Raw genomic sequence first — 21,275 nt, 5'->3', positions numbered from 1 at the left:
AATGCTCATACAGAGGTATAATGATATGAATTGGATAAAATAAATTTCCAGAATGTATGAAATCAATGGACATAGACCTCAAAAGCCAACAAAATAAAGTCCTAAATATAAAACTCTACATTACAACAATCAAAGATACACTTGATAGAAAACCCCAATCGGATCTCTAAAATTAGAAACAACTGGAACTAAAATCAACAAGCATACCTAACATCCAAGCGAGCTGTAGAGAGAGTGCAGATATGAGAGGTTTTGGGGTTTTGAATCGTAGAGGCAGCAAGCAAACCCATAGATACATGTGTGATAGAGCAGTAGGAGCGTTGCAGATGGAGCTGGGTTGATGAGGGTGTAATGGGAAGTATGATATTGATAAGGAGATAAGTTGGGAAATCCTAACTTATTGAAAGCTTATAGTTTAGCCTAGGAGATAAGGAGAAATGGAAAAGGACTTTTGTATTGCCAAACACTATTTTAACACAAAAATAACTTATTCTATCACAATAAGTTATAAGGAGAAGAAAATAAGGAATCCCAAACACATCCTTAGTCAAGACCACATCACCCTTCCCTCACATGTAACATATATATATATATATCATATTGTATCACCCTTTATCATCACTCCAATGAAGACTCTCACACTTCATCCTTTATCTTTTTCCTCATTTTGCCTATTGTTTGTCTTGGTTTCGTCACTTTTCAGCATATGTTTTTGTAATCAAAACTCAGATCCTATTCTATGCACACCCACGGAACGACAAGCTCTTATTGATCTCAAGAACAACCACACTGACGAGGCAAACCGTCTATCTTCTTGGGTAGGCAAAGACTGCTGCAGCTGGTCCGGTGTGTTCTGCCACAATATCACGGGTCACGTACACGAGATTCACCTTCAGGGTGATTGTGATGGACCATATTACATCGAAGATGAAGAAATGTTAGGAGGAACCATTAGTCCTTCGGTGATCAAACTGTTACAGCTCAGACACCTCGACTTGAGCTGTAATGCTTTTGGCAACAACTTGATTCCAGGATTCATTGGTTCTTTCCAAAATCTTATACATCTTAATCTTTCATACTCGGGTTTCAGTGGGGAACTTCCTCACCAACTTGGAAATCTATTAGCATTGCGCGTCCTTGACCTTCATGATGATCCTCTTTACGGTAGTCTTCATTCTAATAGTATGGCATGGCTAAAGAATCTTAAAGGGTTGCAATACCTTGATATGGGTAGCATCAACCTCAAAGAAGCTTCAGATTGGTTTCCGGTAGTCAGCAACCTCACTTCTTTGCTAGAGCTTCATTTTTCTCGGTGTGGGTTAAATCGGTTACCTAGTAATCCAGCTACGGTTAGTTTTACATCCCTTGTTGTCCTAGATCTTTCACATAACAGCTTTGACAGTATGTTGCCTGGGTGGATTTTTAGCCTCCGTAATTTAGCTTTATTAGATCTATCTGGTTGCTCTATTAGTGGTGTAAATCTTAGAAGTCTTGGTGGTTTCCATAGCATGCCTTCTTTAAGGACTCTTCTTGTTTCAGGTAACACTTTTGTGAATTCTTCATCCTTACTGAATGGATTGTCTAGCCTAAGTAATCTTCGTCACCTTGATGTTAGTGAGTGTGATATTTCTTCATCAATTCTAGGCAACCTACAGAACCTGTCTTTCATTGAATATGTTGATTTATCTTTCAATGGTATTGTTGAGGAGATACCTAAATCATTAAGTAGTCTTTGCAACATTACAACCCTTAATCTACTATCAAACAATATTTTTGGTAATGTGTCAGAGCTTCTTGAAAGATTTTGTCAATGTGAGTCACCTAAACTAAGATTATTAGCTTTTCGTGGTAATTACCTGATTGGTCAACTACCAGACAGACTAGGAAATTTGAAAAATTTGATCCAGATTGATCTTTCTTACAATAACTTAACTGGGACCATTCAGGATTCTTTAGGAAGTTTGTCATTGTTGCAGAGATTAGAAGTTAATGCAAATCAACTCTCTGGTTTGATTCCGGATACAATTGGTGGTTTATCATCATTGAGGCATCTGGATCTTTCGTTCAATATGTTGAATGGAAGCCTTCCTGAAAGTATTGGACGACTCAATGAACTTTCTTTTTTAACTCTTGATCACAATTCATTAACGGGTATTTTGACCGAAAACCACTTTGCCAATCTAACAGCCTTGGAGTATTTGTTAATTTGGGACAACAAGTTGGTGTTTAAGGTAAATCCTAGCAATTGGATTCCACCTTTTAGACTCAGAATGTTAAGAGCAAGTTCTTGCTGTTTAGGCCCTCAGTTTCCATCATGGATTCAGTCGCAAACAGAGTTAGAAGTATTAGATGTAGCCAACGCAAACATATCAGGCACCATCCCCAGCTGGTTTTGGACTACATTCCCTAGTGTAAATTACTTGAACATATCCCACAACAACATTCAAGGAAAGTTGGGAGATGTTATTTCTTTTGCACCTGAAGCAACACTAGATCTAAGTAACAACCATTTACATGGTAATTTACCTGGTAATTTCAGTACAGCAAAATTCCTGGATCTTTCTAACAATAGAATCTCAGGATCTCTAGAACAGTTCTTGTGCTCCGGTATTCAAGAACCGCAACCGTTAGAATTTCTTAATCTAGCAAACAATAACATGTCAGGTGTTATGTCAGATTGTTGGATGAATTGGCAATCTCTAGTCATTCTGAACATAGAGAAAAACCAATTTACTGGTATAATCCCATCATCTCTAGGAAACGTTTGTTCATTACGGTCACTGGATATGGATGATAACAGGCTATCCGGCAACTTACCTCGATGGTTACTGGATTCCACCAGCCTGGTAGTCATCGAGCTTGCAAGAAATGAACTGATAGGGAAAATACCATCACCATTAAGGAGTGGTCGTACAAGTCTGAGACTTCTAAGTCTTCGTTCTAACAAATTAGAAGGTAAAATCTCAGATGAAATATGTCATCTCAGTTCTCTTCAGATTTTGGATCTTGAACATAATGATCTTTCTGGGAACCTACTGACATGCTTTACAAACTTCTCTGTCATTTCTGGAAGTGAGACCTCCAGTCCAATCGTTCTGTACCGAACTTGAAGAGGTAGGTCCCAGCAGAGCCCAGTTGGACCCGCAAGACTCACCTTAAACAGGGACGTCTGCGCGGAGACCAACTGGATCCGCAGGACCAACCATGCTCAGAGACGTGACGTCCTTACGCGCAGTACGCAAGCTGGTCCCGCAGGAAATGCCTCCCAATGGTGAAGGACTCCGCCTGTCCCCGCAGCCTCGGATACAAGCCATTAGGGACTGGCCACCCGCGCAGCATGGCTACACGCACAAGGCACTTAGCTCTCGGATCATTCAGTGTCACCTGAAGGAATGAGCAAAGCCGGGAGCAATCCCGCACAGAGGCGGGAGGGGGAATACTCCCGCCCAAATAAGCCAGTCCGTACACTGAAGGATCTTTTACTGTACCTGACGAGGTATGGGCGAAAGATCTGATCAGGGATACGACAGCTCACTGATACAGTATGGCGAGCAGCATGCTCCTGTACTGTGTCACTATTAGCCGCTGCCTACTCACCAACTCTTGTCATACCACGTGCGTAGTTGGCAGTTGGTGGAATAGGAATAGTATACAGCAGGCCTGGTCACTATCAGCCGCTACCTACCCACCAACTACCAGCAGGGCACGTGCGTAGGCTACTGTTGGTGGAACAGTATCACTGTTGCAGCCGGCCATACCTCCTTGGAAACCTACCTTCGGCTATAAATACCCCAAATGGTATGATCATCTTATCACATTACATCACATTACAACATTGTGTTATCTTACATTATCTTATCTGATATATCATATTATACCTGATATCTGCTCTAGCAATCTCTTAATATACTTTTATATTTAAAGAGCAATCTAGTCTGATTCTCACGCCGGAGGGTGGTCACAAGGAGGAACCCCCCCTTCTCAGTGACGAGCTCACGGTGTCTGTTTTGCAGGTTATCAGAAGAACCATCTTCTCAGGGTCTAACCCCTCGTGGGAAACATCTATCTAACCCCCAGGTTACCAGTAATCTGTCCGGGGTCTGGTTAGTGTTTCTTCATTGGCGCCATCCGTGCATAAAGCTAGAACTTTATCATTTCTTCAGTTTTTTCAAACTTTTGGAAAGATGGTTAGAGAAATCCCGGTAACCACAACCCCAGCTACTGGGGGGAGTACCGGCAACACAGTTTTTACAAACACTACCCCGGTTGCCCAAGCCGGGGCAAGTGAAGTAAATTTTACGAACACTACCCCAGATACCCAAGCTGGGGCAAGTGCAGTAAATCGCTCACTGGGATTCACTGATACCCAGTTAGAGAAAAAAAGACTCCCCCGCCAAACACTCGAGGAAGTGAAGGCATGGGCGGAGGCACGACAAAGGGAATTCCAGGCTGAGTTGGACGAACGCTTGCGTTCCGTACAACAGGCCGACGAATTCGAGTACTTGGAGGATGACTCGGACTCCGACTCCGACGTAAACCCTCGCCATAGGGCAAAAGGGAAGCGTAAGGAAACGGAGTCCCAACCGAAAAGGCATTTTGGACAAGCCTTCAAACCAAAAAGCACAGGAGGAAGTCCACGAGACTTCTCCAAAACATTCAGACCGAACGTTGCAAATGCGGGAACGTCCAAATTTGCAAGGGACATTGCGGAAGCAATCGCCCCAAAAAGTGCCAAACAGATGTCAAGCATCGGCACTTATGATGGTATATCTGATCCAGACGATCATTTGAACAGATTCATAGCGGGGGCAACCGTCAGTAGTTGGACGGAACCTACGTGGTGTTACATGTTCCAAATGACACTGGTAGGGGCTGCTAGAGCGTGGTTCGATCGCCTACCGGTCAACCACATCTATGATTGGGCAGACTTCCAACAGAAGTTTAGCCAACACTTCAGCCAACAACGAAGGTATACCGAGGAGCAATGGACAATCCTCAAATGCATCCGGGAGGAAGATGAATCTCTGCCAAACTTCATCACTCGCTTCAACTCAAAGAAGCTAAGTTTGGGCAATATCAGCGAAGATCTTGTTCGCGCTGCCTTCATCCAGGGCGCGCATGACCCAGAGCTTATCCGCACCCTAACAGGTAAAGATGGCATGCCATCCACATGGGATGCCATCATGACAGCAGCGAAACGCTTCGCGGAAACGGAGAAGCAACTGGGTAGAGATCTCCCGCAGAGCACAAACCTCTACACCCAGAAAACAAGGGAAGACAACATCCTCACCGCCCGACTAAACAAAAAGCGGAAGCTAGGCATTTGGCAGTCAAGGGTAAACTTTGACACCTCATCCGGCTCGCAGCATCGGTTGGGCGGAAGAGATAATGTACAGTCCCACCGGAACTCCAGGTGGACGCCACTCACCAAAAGCGTCAACGAGATATTCGCCACTGAGGAGCTCCCATGGCCAAAGCCTCCAATAATCCGACATCGTCACGATGCTGATCGGAGCAAATACTGTGACTTTCACAGGACAAAAGGCCACAATACTGAAGAATGCATAGACGTAAAGGACATGGTCGAAGCATTTGTCAGAGATGGGACGCTCGCGCACCTCGTGGCGCAATGAACGCTGAGCAGGCTGATGCGTGTAGAACCCCAGCTGGGGAAAACACGAATAAAAATTCCAGCTTCAATGTGGAGACTACATGCCGCGTAAAGAACGAGATCCCGAACCAGGTGCGTATCGGCTCGATGGCACTCCCATCCCAACAACATGGAAGGGAGCTAATTTACACAGTTTGCATGTAATCAATTCCAATTTGTAAAGAAAAGGCCAAGAGCCACTTCTAATGGAAATGATTCTCTTTAGAACATCGAAGCTGATGATTTTACATTTATACGTTATGAACTTATTTAACACTAATATGCCGGTTTTCACCGCATAATTACGTGAAAAGTCGTTGCGTGGGGAAGGCGGCAAGACCCGCATAAACCCAATAAACGACAAAACCTTCACGCAGGTCAGTTGAAGGGGAAAAGTTCAGTTCTCATTAAATGAAAGTGCCGGTCTATCCGCATGAATCATGATAGAGGAAACTGAACACTAACCTATCAACAGCCGCGCGTCGAACGTTTAAACTGTAACACTAGTAACGACATTCACATTACGTGGAGTCGTTGCGTGGGAAGGCGGTCCTACCCGCACGAACCCAAAAGCGTGATAAACCTTCACGCAGGTCAGTTGAAGGGGAAAAGTTCAGTTCTCATTAAATGAAAGTGCCGGTCTATCCGCATGAATCATGAAAAGAAACTGAACACTAACCTACTGACAACCGCGCGTCGAACGGTTCAATCAAAATCCTTAAAAGGATGAGGAAAACCTACACGCAGGTCAGATGAAGGTTAAAAGTTAGCCATCCTACTAAGTGCAAGTGACGGTTCTACCCGCACAATCACGAAAGAGGAAGCAAAACTTTAACCCATCATCAACCACGTTCAAAGGTTAACTCATCCTCAAAAGACGAGGAAAACCTACACGCAGGTCAGATGAAGGTTAAAGTTTAGCCATCCTACTAAGTGCAAGTGACGGTTCTACCCGCACAATCACGAAAGAGGAAGCAAAACTTTAACCCATCATCAAACCACGTTCAAAGGTTAACTCATCAGGAAAACCTACACGCAGGTCAGATGAAGGTTAAAGTTTAGCCATCCTACTAAGTGCAAGTGACGGTTCTACCCGCACAATCACGAAAGAGGAAGCAAAACTTTAACCCATCATCAAACCACGTTCAAAGGTTAACTCATCAGGAAAACCTACACGCAGGTCAGATGAAGGTTAAAGTTTAGCCATCCTACTAAGTGCAAGTGACGGTTCTACCCGCACAATCACGAAAGAGGAAGCAAAACTTTAACCCATCATCAAACCACGTTCAAAGGTTAACTCATCAGGAAAACCTACACGCAGGTCGGATGAAGGTTAAAGTTTAGCCATCCTACTAAGTGCAAGTGACGGTTCTACCCGCACAATCACGAAAGAGGAAGCAAAACTTTAACCCATCATCAACCACGTTCAAAGGTTAACTCATCCTCAAAAGACGAGGAAAACCTACACGCAGGTCGGATGAAGGTTAAAGTTTAGCCATCCTACTAAGTGCAAGTGACGGTTCTACCCGCACAATCACGAAAGAGGAAGCAAAACTTTAACCCATCATCAAACCACGTTCAAAGGTTAACTCATCAGGAAAACCTACACGCAGGTCGGATGAAGGTTAAAGTTTAGCCATCCTACTAAGTGCAAGTGACGGTTCTACCCGCACAATCACGAAAGAGGAAGCAAAACTTTAACCCATCATCAACCACGTTCAAAGGTTAACTCATCATCAAAAGACGAGGAAAACCTACACGCAGGTCGGATGAAGGTTAAAGTTTAGCCATCCTACTAAGTGCAAGTGACGGTTCTACCCACACAATCACGAAAGAGGAAGCAAAACTTTAACCCATCATCAACCACGTTCAAAGGTTAACTCATCCTCAAAAGACGAGGAAAACCTACACGCAGGTCAGATGAAGGTTAAAGGTTAGCCATCCTACTAAGTGCAAGTGACGGTTCTACCCGCACAATCACGAAAGAGGAAGCAAAACTTTAACCCATCATCAACCACGTTCAACAGGTTAACTTATTCTAAAACACTTGGGAAATTGCTAATTCAAACTAAGTATGCAAATCATATAAGTTTATAAAGCAAGGAACCCAAAGAAAGAAGGAAATAACAATCTTATCCGCAAAAAGATTTATATTTCAATAATATATTACAAGAATGGCCGGGTAACTACCCGCCTAAAAGAATGAATCTATACAAAGCTATATCTATCTTAGCAGCGGGAAGGGATCTTCAGGATCAGGCTTCAGGGCCACTTCCACTTGGACCAGCCCCTTCAGTAGAGCGTGGCAGTTCAAGGAAAGCTCTGAGGATAGCTAGCCCGTCATCAGCAGCAGCAACTTCATCCACCTTCTCCACTACTGGATGCGGGAAGGCGGCGTATTGATTCACTGCTTGGTCGTATACAGCTTCGGTATCTACATCGAACAAAGGGAAGTTGGAAGGCGGGACGCCTTTCTCAACAAACCCTAGACCAAGCAGGAAGCCGGCCTTTTCCCCATCCTCATGAGAAGCGTTGAGGGCTGCGCTCATAGCGTCATCGTAAGAGGTCTCTGAAAAGACCCGATGCACAACCTGCAAAGGAAAAAATACAAGTATTAGAACCTTTTCTTACAAAGAAAAGCGAGAAGACAGCCAAACATACCTGAGGCAACGCTTCTCGAAGAAGCCATTGGAGGGCAGCTTGAGCTTCATTTCGGGCGCGTTCGGCTTCGCTCTTGTTAAGGTTGGCAAGTAGCACTTCCTTTGCGGCAGCCTCTTCCACGCCCTTTAGCTTCCGCTCAGCATGGGCAAGCACCCCCCTCTGGTCCAGAATTTCCTGGAGCTTTTTGGCGTCTTCCATTGCCAAGGCATCATGAGCGCGTTGGAGAGCCTCTAATTTGCCTTTCAGCTCCTCATTCTCCACACGCAAAGGCTCAGCAACGGCTTCAGCCTCTGCAGCCCTCTCGGTTTCGTTTCGCGCAGTCTCCCTGGCTAACCGAAGCTGTTCATTCACAGCTTGGGCAGCCTTGGAGCGGGCCTCGAGTCGCGCCTGAACGTCAACCTCGAGGGCCTTGAAGGCCTTCTCCTTGTCGGCGGCAGCTGCCGCCAGCTGTTGGTTCTACTCCCGAAGAGCCTGCGTTTCAGATACTTCCTTTGCGCGAGCTGCTTTTAACTTGTCATTTTCACGACAAAGCAGCTCGACGCGTGGCTGCATCCGGGCCAGGAGAACCCGAAGCTCATTGGTTAGCCTACCCTCCTGGTAGCTAACCATGGCTTCCCCCAACGCACCATGGGGAGCAGCGTGGCGAGCCCAGTCCACGCACTCCACAGGTGTGCGAAGGGTTGTTCCTCGGCGGATGTTCCATCGTGGAACATACACTTCATTGGAATCCGACACTGCAAAAGAAACAAAGGCAGTAAGGAAAAGATGATAAAAAATGTATAAGGGAAAGAAAGGAACCCTACGTACCTGTGGGGTCAATAACAGGCCGATAGCCGCCAAACCCATCACCTGAACCTAAAGGAAATCCATCCAACAGGTCAGGCAGACGGGAAGGTGGCAAAGATCGGCGGGAAGCCCTGCGCGTACCTGATGGTCCGGCCGTCGGTGCCGGTGGCGCGGGCATGGTGGCAGCCGCCGTGGTCGACGTTGTGGTCGCCGCCGTGGTCGCCGCCTCGTAGTCAGCAGCAGCAGTAACCGCCGGCTCTGTGAAGGATGCTGTAAAAATCGCCCTCACGGCCGGCGGTGACGTCATCTCGGCTGGAACAGTCTGCTCAAAGGGAGCAACTGAACCAGCGGAAGCAGGCACAGACGCCTGGGTCGACGCCTCAGGTAGGCTGACCGAGCCTACCGTCATCGGCGGAGAGGTACTCCTCTGCGCCTCACCCCGGAATGCGTCAACATCCACGCCTGCGTAAAGAAGAAAGTGTTAGATAAATTTATGAAGTGATAAATCTACAAAGACAGAAATTATGATTGTACTTACGGGTTTTCTTGAGCCTGAACGTACGGACGGGCGGGGAGGAACCCGATGGAGCCGGCCTCTTGGTACCGGTCACCGTCGTCGTCGCTGGTTCTCCGGAGGTAACAACCGTAGCCTCCGGAGCAGTCTCCTCACCACCGGGGTTCCCCGCCACCTCTTCTCTATCTGACTCGGAGTCAGATAGAACCACCGGATCAGCTGTGGAGGCCTTCTCCTTCCCTTTCCCGCCGGTAGCCTTCCTCTTCCGCACCAACGGAGGAGCATCTGAGGATTCCTCAGAAGAAGACAGGTCAGGAATTCCAGCAGCAGGTACAGCATTGAGGGATTGAGGATAGAATATCGCCTTACCTGGCCGCCGGTGGCTCAGGATCTCGTGGCCCAGCGGATAGACCTCCACAAACCGATCCGCCGTTTGCTCCAGGATGGGCAACTCGCCCTCATCAAGAGCACGAGTACCCATCCGCGCAGCACCGTCAGCTTCCCGCGGGTACAGGAGCGACTCCAAATCATTCCCCTCTGAAAGAAAAGAAACAGTTAGAAGACAAACTCATATCAAAAAGAAAGACTAAGACATACCATAGGGAATAGAGTTCAAACCGTATTCGAGAAGGATGGGAACCTGAGACGCATCCTTCCACACCCGGCTCATCCCCAACATGACCATCCCGGACTCCGGAAACCGGTAAACCGGAGATTGGACCAGGGATATCTTCGAAAACCATTCCGCCTCCTGGTAACTGGGGGCGTGAAGGCTCGGAATAGCTTGGCCATTTTTGAATTTCATGGCAAGGGGGATGGTGCAGGCAGAAATGTAGAAGAATTCCTGCTTCCACGCGCGAAGACTGCGCTCGGTGTCGCAAATCTTCAAACCCTTGATACGGGTTGTCAGGGTATACCACCCCTGGATGCACCTCCAGGTATAGAAGGTCATCAGGCGGTCTACATGGGGCTCGATGCCCAAAATCCGGCACACCCACTCAAAATGGCGAATCTTGGCGATCGCCATGGGGTGCAGCTCGGTCAAATGAACACCGTGCCTCTCAAGGACACGGTAAACAAATTTTGTCAATGGGAATCTAAGATTCCCATAGACAAAAAATGCAGCATAAACCCCGATCTTGCCTCTGGGGGCATCGTACACGGTCTGGTGGGATTCAGGAAACTCAGGCTCGAGATGATCGAGCATGAACTTCCTGACAACATACCGGTACTGATCGCCGGGCAGAGCACACTGGCACTCGCCAGCAGTACTCCTGTCGTCGGCTACAGCTTCAGAAGACATCTTGCAGAAGGAAGAAAGTGATTTCAAGGGAATGCTCGACTGAATAGAGAAGTATTCGCCGGAAATCACTAAAGATGAAGAGAAATTGTGAAAGTGTGAATTGGAAAGGAACCTCCATCCCCTTTATATACTAATCGCAATTAATGCGGTGAAATTAATGCGAAGGAGAGAGAAATGGAAGGTGCAATGAAACCATGACGCGTGGCAAAAAGCAAGCTGGCAACAGCTGTCAAAAGGACGTGCCAGTAATTTCGCGGCCACGCGCCCGAAAAATCGCGCCCACGCGCATGAAAAAGCGACTGGAATGACCATATAATGTCATGTCACCATAACTTCCTGCACGTCCTGACACAGTCAGAAGAAACCGTCGCACGACGTTTCAGAGGTTTGGACTGTTCCTATCTTTCCACCAACCTTTCGAATTTCAAAATTCAAAATTTAAAATTATTAAAAAGTAAGCGGGAAAATACCCCTTACCCCTTGGCAAACAAGTAACCATAAGCCGGGTGCGGGTACAGTGTTAAGGCAAAACCCTTCACATACCTAGCACCCGCAGGGAATTGAAGCCAAGTAAAACCTTGGCAAACAAGTAACCATAAGCCGGGTGCGGGTACAGTGTAAAGGCAAAACCCTTCACATACCTAGCACCCGCAGGGAATTGAAGCCAAGTAAAACCTTGGCAAACAAGTAACCATAAGCCGGGTGCGGGTACAGTGTAAAGGCAAAACCCTTCACATACCTAGCACCCGCAGGGAATTGAAGCCAAGTAAAACCTTGGCAAACAAGTAACCGTAAGACGGATGCGGGTACAGTGTAAAGGCAAAACCCTTCACATACCTAGCACCCGCAGGGAATTGAAGCCAAGTAAAACCTTGGCAAACAAGTAACCGTAAGACGGATGCGGGTACAGTGTAAAGGCAAAACCCTTCACATACCTAGCACCCGCAGGGAATTGAAGCCAAGTAAAACCTTGGCAAACAAGTAAACGTAAGACGGATGCGGGTACAGTGTAAAGGCAAAACCCTTCACATACCTAGCACCCGCAGGGAATTGAAGCCAAGTATTCCTCGGCAACCAAGTAACTATAAGACGGGTGCGGGTACAGTGTAAAGGCAAAACCCTTCACATACCTAGTACCCGCAGGGAATTGACGCCAGGAATACCTTGGAAGTAAACTAACCGTAAGACGAGCGCTGGTACAGTGTTAAGGCAAAACCCTTCACATACCTAGCGCTCCGCTGGGAATTAAAACCAGGAAGGATCTTCTGGGCAATGCCTGCGGAAACGGAAATAACATCCCCGCATAGCGGGAACGTTGAGAACTACGTTGTCTGAAGCTCCAGGATGGAATTGGTGGTTTTAACATAATTGATCACTATGTTCAAAACTACCAAAACCTCATGGAGAATCCACACAACTGGGACTCAATGCTCCTGACTTGCAAGGAGGTTACAGACCTACCCGCATCATACCCAAAGACCAAGCAGGAAACTCGGGAATTTCTGCAAGTGACAAGGACTTCCGCGGGAAGAATCCCCATGGAAAACCTTACAAAAACCCTTTTCAAAACCCTTTGCTTAAGTCCAAAAGTTCACCTCACTTTATTAAACACGCATGAGAAGAACATTGGACTGGGGGGACTTGAAGAGGTAGGTCCCAGCAGAGCCCAGTTGGACCCGCAAGACTCACCTTAAACAGGGACGTCTGCACGGAGACCAACTGGATCCGCAGGACCAACCATGCTCAGAGACGTGACGTCCTTACGCGCAGTACGCAAGCTGGTCCCGCAGGAAATGCCTCCCAATGGTGAAGGACTCCGCCTGTCCCCGCAGCCTCGGATACAAGCCATTAGGGACTGGCCACCCGCGCAGCATGGCTACACGCACAAGGCACTTAGCTCTCGGATCATTCAGTGTCACCTGAAGGAATGAGCAAAGCCGGGAGCAATCCCGCACAGAGGCGGGAGGGGGAATACTCCCGCCCAAATAAGCCAGTCCGTACACTGAAGGATCTTTTACTGTACCTGACGAGGTATGGGCGAAAGATCTGATCAGGGATACGACAGCTCACTGATACAGTATGGCGAGCAGCATGCTCCTGTACTGTGTCACTATTAGCCGCTGCCTACTCACCAACTCTTGTCATACCACGTGCGTAGTTGGCAGTTGGTGGAATAGGAATAGTATACAGCAGGCCTGGTCACTATCAGCCGCTACCTACCCACCAACTACCAGCAGGGCACGTGCGTAGGCTACTGTTGGTGGAACAGTATCACTGTTGCAGCCGGCCATACCTCCTTGGAAACCTACCTTCGGCTATAAATACCCCAAATGGTATGATCATCTTATCACATTACATCACATTACAACATTGTGTTATCTTACATTATCTTATCTGATATATCATATTATACCTGATATCTGCTCTAGCAATCTCTTAATATACTTTTATATTTAAAGAGCAATGTAGTCTGATTCTCACGCCGGAGGGTGGTCACAAGGAGGAACCCCCCCCTTCTCAGTGACGAGCTCACGGTGTCTGTTTTGCAGGTTATCAGAAGAACCATCTTCTCAGGGTCTAACCCCTCGTGGGAAACATCTATCTAACCCCCAGGTTACCAGTAATCTGTCCGGGGTCTGGTTAGTGTTTCTTCAGAACTACAATAATTGCTGCATCGTTGGTGACAAAAGGAAATACTTACATATATAGCACCATACTTTATCTAGTGACATTATTAGACCTTTCTGATAACAAGTTTTCAGGGTCAATTCCTGATAAGCTAGTCGGGCTTTTGGGCTTACGGTTTCTGAATTTGTCACACAATGATTTAACAGGAACAATTCCCAACTTGTTCAATCAAATTGGAAAGCTTGAATCGTTAGATCTGTCAATGAACCATCTTAGCGGAAATATTCCTTTGAGCCTGTCACGGCTAACTGCTCTGAATTGGTTAAACGTGTCACACAACAATCTAGTAGGAAGAATCCCAACAGGTCCTCAGCTTCACACATTCAGCGAGTCCTGTTTCACCGGAAATGCACTTTGTGGGTATCCTCTTACAGCATGCTTACAAAATAATGGCGATACCAAAGGGCCTATGGATGGACATGATGAACCTAATGATTTTGATTGGATCCTAGTGATACTTACACTTGCTGGATTGGTTGTTGGTTTTTGGATCATCCTTGCCCCGATATTTATAAGCAGACGATGGAGAGTTGCACATTATCGTTTTCTTGAAAAAAAATTGGTTCAAGCTTCAGGATTTCATCTTTCTCTTATTCTTCCGTAAGTCTTAACGTGAATTTTACTTTTCTATTACATTAATACATCCAAAAGATTTTCTTATTGACATTGGACCTTTTATGTTTTCAAATTGTTACCAATTTCGTACAATTCGCTAACTCCGTCTACTTTTATCGTTAATTGACGGGCATATTGTCTTTTCATATAGTTGTCTTAAACAGAGAATAAAAAACAATAATAATAATAATAATAATAATAATAATAATAATAATAATAATAATAATGATTATTATTATTATTATTATTATTATTATTATTATTATATAAGTACTTTAACCCCACCCTACCCTGAACCTTTTCTTCAATTCTTTTCCATGCCCTCACCGGACACTGCTTCAACTCTGATTACCGATTTCTGGTGAGCGGCGGCTGGTAGCTGTTGGTGGTGGTGAAGGCAGTTTCAGCGTAAAATATATTCTTTCACATAGGATCGCTTGTCACTCACATAATCTTTCTTTTAAACAATGTGAACCAAAAGAAATTTAATTTACACTCTTTTTCCTAAACAATTTATATAAATGTGTAGACTTTATCAATTTGTTGACACATAAACATGTAGAATATTTTTAAATATGTATGGATTCACTGCAACAATATATATGAACTCTATATTTCTTAGTTTATATTTTATTTCAGTTATTTGTGTTAACACTTTCTCTACAATTATTGCATTGGCTCTCAGGTCTCACACAGAGGTTTAGGTCCAGATAAGAGGAAACATCACTAGGGCTACTCCAAGAAACAATCTTGGAAATAAACTTCATCAATGACATTTGATTTTGGTTTAAGTGGAATATAATGCTGACCATGGATGATAAAGCAGAAAGATATTAAAAAAAACAAATTGGAGATTTGGAATCTGGTTTATAAAGTCAACGTTGACCAAAAAGTCAATAATAGTCAATGGCAGGAGAAGAGTCAATGTTGGTTGGGGGATTTGTTTAGCTAATAAGTGTTATATATAGATTTGTTTGTTTGGTTTGACACAACTTTTCTCTAAATTTATTTTTGTGATTTAGGACTGAAGAAGTAAACAACAGCAACACGTTTATAGAACATCTTCTCATTCATGTCACTGCAAGAAATTTCACCTAATATGACGAAAATTATACCCCCTATAGCCGCGACTTGTCGTTGCCTAACCCTTTAGCGACGACAATTCGTCTCAATCTTTGTCGCTGCCTAAGTGATGTTGCTATAGGTCTCGAAGTCGTCGCTATAACGTCGTTGCTATAGAGTTCACTTATTACCACAATTTCTCGTCACTATAGGCTCTCGTCGCAAACTATTTTCAGTAATAAAAATAAAGATTTAATAAATATTAAAAATATTTATTGCTACGACATGTCGTCACTATAGGGTAATTAAATAATAATATACACTTACTTTGTAGATATGACAAGTCGTCGTTACTGATATTTATATATAAAATATATTTTAAAAGCGTGTTCTTCTGAAGAGACGACTTGTCGTTGCTATAGGGTAGAAAAGTTTTTTCCCAGATTTTTTAATTAATTTTCCAATTTTTTTAATTAATCAAAATTTTTTAGCAAATAAAATCATAAACCAACAAATTATAAAACAACCTAAATTACGAACGTTTAAACCGTCAAATTACAAACGTTAAACCGTCAAATTGTTTAGATTATCATCATACTACAAGCCACTAAATTGTTCATAACTAATCACATACTGCCTTCGCTTTCATCATCTTCATCATCAACATCCATTTTTTCATTTTCAACATCTTTACTCATTCACCTTTTTTCTTTTCAAGTTCATTAACACGGGTGATCAATTGACTCATTTGTTGTTGCATGGTGTCCCATTGTGATGGTGTTGGTTCGTACACAGACGCGTTATTGGCTGATGAATTTTTCAGCTTTCGTTCAATGCCTCGTTCCCAGTCACTACGAGAACCAAGTGCACGTCGAAGAAACTCTACCTCATCAATTGGCTTATCATCACCCGCATCCCTTTGCATCCTACTAACCTCCTCTTGAATTTTGTCCTAAATGGTTAGATTTATAATCTAATTGCTTTCAAACTTCACTATAAGTTATCCTAAATTTGGTAGCTTCAAGCTTTGGACAGCATATTGGTAAAACAAATCCTTTTCAGTAATAGGTTTAATTAAAAAAAACTACCCATTCTTACAATCTTACACATTATATATCAAAATATAAACAAACAAACTTACCCAATCTTGAGCCGCTCGGTTGTTAACCCATCCACCTTTCACATTCAAGTGCATTGACCTCCAATTGTCGATTTCACTTGTCTTTCCAGTAGATTTCAACTGTAAACATTATTAATATTACTAAGATTTGAATAAGTTCTAAATACTTCTTTAAATTATACTAATAATTTTTCTTACATCCAAGTGTCTTGTTTGAGCATACGGCCTACTCCCACCACAACTTGGGTAAGATTGTTTTGCTCTATTTATTGAGTTTTGTTCTGAGCGCTCAATATACTCGGGAGTAAGAAATAGGTCATCAATAAGCTTGTTCCACTTTTTTTTGTCAATTAAGGAATGAGGCTTCTTTCTTGAATTTTCCAAATCTTCTTTACCTCCAACTTTCTTGAAATGTTTACCAAATTTACTTTTAAGACCCCGGAAGCGATTAGCACAATCGCTATTAATGCCATCGTTTATTTTTCTCCAATGTGGTGAGTTAATCCATGGGGCGAGATCAAAATAACTCTACAAAAAGTGTTTAATTGGGGGAAATGGTTCAACCAAACAAGAAGGTTGAAGACTTGAAGGTACATTCACTAGCAGAATTAGGCTACGACAGAAGAAGGCAGCAGATGGTGGCGCCTCATTGTAGTATGTAGAGGGCGGTGGAGGCAGACGGTGGCAAAGGGTGGTGACGGAGTACGACGTGCGAGAGAGGGAGAGAGTTCATGGTGCAGGCGGGTGACTAGGTTTTACCAATTAATTTGCATTCCCCTTTTCCAAATTTGTTAGTAGCTAACATAAGAATAAACATATTAATTGATATGATGTATCGTGGTAATAGGTTGACCAATTTTTAAGTTTCAGAATTTTGAAGTAAAATAAATCAAAATTATAAAAGAAAATACCTATAACAACAATAAATCGTCGCTATAGCGTTTTCCATTCGCGGTATCTTTTTCCTTTTCCCGCTCAACAATAAAGCTACGATATGTCGTCGTTACAGGCAACATAAAAGAAAATTTATGTTACACTCTATTGCTACGACAAATCGTTGTTATACTTGATATTTAGCAACGAATTGTCGTTGCTACAGGGTTCGTCATATCAGGTGAAATTTCTTGTAGTGTATGTGTTGTCAATTTATTTGTTTGAGTTTTTGTCATGGAAATTTGTGTTTGATTCTTTGATATGTGATGTTGTGTACAAAATTAATTAGGGTTATACATCCTAGAAGGTGTATGTTGGTTTCAAGATTCTTGCTTCAACTCCTTTGTATGTTGATAACTCATTTGAATGTACATTTACTATGACTATGGAATTCTTTAAAATACTTGAGGGCATCCGTAGAGGATCCACCGTAAAGTGAAAAACATCCCGTCACATCATTATTATCATGTAGGTATAAAGCATCCACATAAAGTGTGTAATAGTTTCACATGAAAAAGAAAAGTGTGTGATTGTGATTGGTTAAGATAAATATTAAATAAATTAACACACTGATTGATCCATGCCCTACACCCGTTTTTCACTCAACGAGAGAGCCCCCAACACTCCGAAAACGCCCCATATATACATTTTGGTCAGATGCGAGTTTTTGTCTTTGGTGGCATGGGGTGTTGGGTGCTACCTGTGTTGTCAAAAGTTCTTTGGTCAGACGCCTAGGTCCTTATGCAAGGCACAAGGAAAACACCTTGCTTCCATTTAGTGATGGGTAAGATTCCGGTCAGTTTCAGTTAGATTTCATGAGATGCTGGCCAAATCCTGAAAATTCCAGCAAAAGTTCGTAAATTCCTGACAAACTTGTTTAACACATAAAAACTTGAATTTAACGTTGAGTACAGCATATGAATATCTTCTAAAGAAAACGATAGATTAATTAAATATATGTGTTAGCTAATTGAATAAATTTTAAAATGTATATCTTAGCTACTTACATAATTTATCGAAATGCATGAATAATGATCAAATAATATTGATTTTATGATAATATACATAATAGAATTTTGAAATGTGTCTATTACAAAATTGAAAAATTTTCGAAATGTATCCATTACAAATTTGAATAAATTTTGAAATGTATCCGTTAACACCCTTAAGCATTCAAATTAAATTTTAAAATCTATCCGTTAGGTAAATGAATAAATTTTGAAATGTATCCGTTAACACCCTTAAGCATTTAAATCGGTTATAAATACCAAGGCTTACTTTTTGGAAACCCGCAACCACTACAATCACCACAGCGGCATAACCGTTCGCCATCGTCCTCACACGAAGTATCCCCCAAAGTTACCGTAAGCATTCTCCATATCCCTTTGATTTTAATCTTTACTCTAAATTTGATGCATACATATCTTTATAGGATTGAATCGTTGACCAGTATTCATAAATATATTGTTAAATTTTCGCTTTTTACCTTTATTCATGTACTGATTTGATTTAACTGATAATTTGATAACTTTGGTATGACTGAGTCTGGGCATTGAATTCGATTATTAACAATCGTGTATGGTCAAGATTACTCCATTGTTGTCTAATTGAAGTCGTAAAAAACGAGTATAACGATTAGGTTTTCTTACAATCCATTATTTCTCTCTTGATTGTGGCTTTAAAGGGAATTCATGAGGTTTTTACTGCGTAAATTTGTTCTTAATTCAAAATAGGCAGTTCATCATTATACTTTGGATTGAATTATCGAAATCATACACCATGCACCAGACCAAAAAACATGAATTGCAATTAGGTTTGTCTACAAATCTGTTATTTATTGCTTGATTATAGTTTCTAAGGGTATTTATGAGGAACTTTTTGTGTTAGTATGTTCTTAAATCAAAATAATTAATTAGTTCATCATTAGACTTTGCTATTTGTGACGGTTAGAAGCCGGTGAACATTGAAAATCAGGGTTAACTGATTTGATTTTCTCCTGCAATCGATGTGTAGGACGTTTGTATGTGTTGTTTCAAATTTTAAATCTGTAATTGGAAATTCTAGTTTACATTTTCCTGAATCTTCTTAATCTTCAAATTTCTTACCAAAGTAACACTTCTGATTTGAGAATGCAGTTCTTGAAGAACTCACGTGAGCCTATAATTTCTAGAAAGCGATTGTTGGATTATTCTAACAATAGCGGTCTAGAAAAACGCAGAAAACAGAAACCAATGGTGCAAGCGGTTCATGATTTCCCTCCTCGTTGGGGAATGAAAGGAGGCGCTAAGCCTTTGAAGAACTCAACAAATGTTTACTCAAATCTTGAGAATAATAAGCTCAGTAGCTTGAATCCTAATGAATTTGGAAGAACCAATGGTTCTTCCGTCTGAAGTCCATCAATTGATAAAGTAAAAGTTAGGGATTGCGCAAGTTCAAACAATGGTGGTGCCCAAATTCGGAAGTCACCAACACCATTGTTACTATGAGGAGCCAGGGAAGCTTCTAGATAATGTAGACACAAATATTTGGAAGTTGAACTCTCATTTTTGGAGGATAAGAAATTCAAAAGCATTGAATATGCATATGCAGAATTCTGGAAGAACAAAACCTTCATTTGGGTAAAAGTCTACTTGAAAAGGTCAAATTTTGTGACGCTATAAAGGAGGATCATGACCAACAATCAACGGTCACCGCCACCAAAGTGTCAAGGAGAAAACATTTGAAGAATGCAAAGAATGTTGCCTCAAATGTTAGAAAGTTGGCTTTAAATGGAAAAAATAAAAGGTTTCAACCCATATAATTGGGCAGAAACAAACATTCTTTTGCTCAAATGAAAGTGAGGCCAAAACGTCAGAAGTCAAAACGAATACTGTATCGCGTTTGGAACACACGAAACATGGAAAGACCAAAGAAGCAATAAGTATTACCGTTCAAGTCTACCTACAACTTTTGCGAGAAAACAGATTGAAGATATAGTGAGAGACGAATGCTCATTGGAGGGTTCCTGTGGAGGTTGTCAAGTTAGTCAAACAAATGCTGAAATGGATGGAGCCTGTAAAGAGCTTAGGCCCCATATGTGGTGTAAAAATTGGGGATAAGTTCAAATACCGGGCACAACTAAAGATGATCGGTCTTCACTGCCAACTTCAATCGGGTATTGATTATACCAAGATTGAAGGAAAAAAATTGGCAATAAGTATCGTTGACTCGCATCGGTACGCAAATGAGTCCGGATCAACTGATATGCTGATATATTGTGGTTAGGCTAGTCTTTGGATTCTTGTGGCGCAAATTGCTATCAGAAGATCGAAAACTTATACATGGTAACCTGGCTTTGAAGAACATTATGGATGAGAGAAACGTGATTCAGTGATAAAGAAACTTGAAGGGTTTGATAAGAATGAGGTGTTTGTGCATGATGGTATGTATGTTGTGAATCATTGTACACAATAAAAAAATAAAGAAGACAAGATCAAGTTGAAGTTACATTTAAATATAGTACCTCGGCAACCTGCACTTTACCATATGTTTGTGTGTAACAGCTAGCATTCAATACATGGTCAATTGCAGGCTGTCTAGTTAATCTATTTAAATGAAACCCAAACACAATCCTGCCATCTTCATTTCTTGTTTGTCTATAATGATTTGCATCATACAAACCATCATACACAAACACCTCATCCTTATAAAATTCAAGCTTCTTAATCACTCGGATTACAGTTTTCTCATCCATACTGTTCTTCAACGCCAGATTACCGCGTTTAAGTTCTTGATCTTCTGGTAGCGATTTGGGCCCTAAGAATTTTAGACCACCATCACCATAATATATCAACATATCAGCAGATCCGGTCTTATTTGCGTACCGATGAGAGTCAACGATACTTATTGCCAAGTTTTTTCCTTCAATATTGGTATAATCAATACCCGATTGAAGTTGGCAGTG

The 21,275-nt window shown here is 42.5% G+C and overlaps 1 protein-coding gene and 1 pseudogene across 1 annotated transcript; one reads left to right on the top strand and one right to left on the bottom strand.

Annotated features, from left to right (window-relative positions):
• Positions 1 to 561: 561 nt before the first annotated feature.
• LOC143633463 (receptor-like protein EIX2) lies at positions 562 to 14,290 on the top strand (annotated as a pseudogene).
• A 1,634-nt stretch (positions 14,291 to 15,924) lies between these two features.
• On the bottom strand, positions 15,925 to 21,167 carry LOC143632405 (uncharacterized). Its single transcript, XM_077100941.1, has 4 exons — positions 20,835 to 21,167; positions 16,598 to 16,927; positions 16,421 to 16,519; positions 15,925 to 16,231 (listed from the first exon to the last, which is right to left on the bottom strand). Exons 1-4 carry the CDS (start codon positions 21,165 to 21,167, stop codon positions 15,974 to 15,976), a joined length of 1,020 nt encoding a protein of 339 aa, XP_076957056.1. The 3' UTR covers positions 15,925 to 15,973.
• Positions 21,168 to 21,275: the final 108 nt, after the last annotated feature.

This window comes from Bidens hawaiensis, unplaced genomic scaffold (genome assembly GCF_021521415.1).
Source record: "Bidens hawaiensis isolate Kalapana, Puna unplaced genomic scaffold, B.hawaiensis_p1.1 tig00000512_1, whole genome shotgun sequence".
Lineage (NCBI taxonomy): Eukaryota > Viridiplantae > Streptophyta > Magnoliopsida > Asterales > Asteraceae > Bidens > Bidens hawaiensis.
Note: the sequence above shows the minus strand (reverse complement) of the source record. Positions and strands in the feature narration are given on the sequence as shown.

What these genes read in the sequence shown, in the direction of transcription:
- LOC143632405 (XM_077100941.1), bottom strand. Translation starts at nt 21,167, where the DNA reads ATGTTGATATATTATGGTGATGGTGGTCTAAAATTCTTAGGGCCCAAA. An exon ending in GTAAAGTGCAGGTTGCCGAG is followed by an intron (nt 16,928 to 20,834) that starts GTACTATATTTA and finishes CACTTTTTGTAG; the next exon opens with AGTTATTTTGATCTCGCCCC. An exon ending in CTCAAACAAGACACTTGGAT is followed by an intron (nt 16,520 to 16,597) that starts GTAAGAAAAATT and finishes TAATGTTTACAG; the next exon opens with TTGAAATCTACTGGAAAGAC.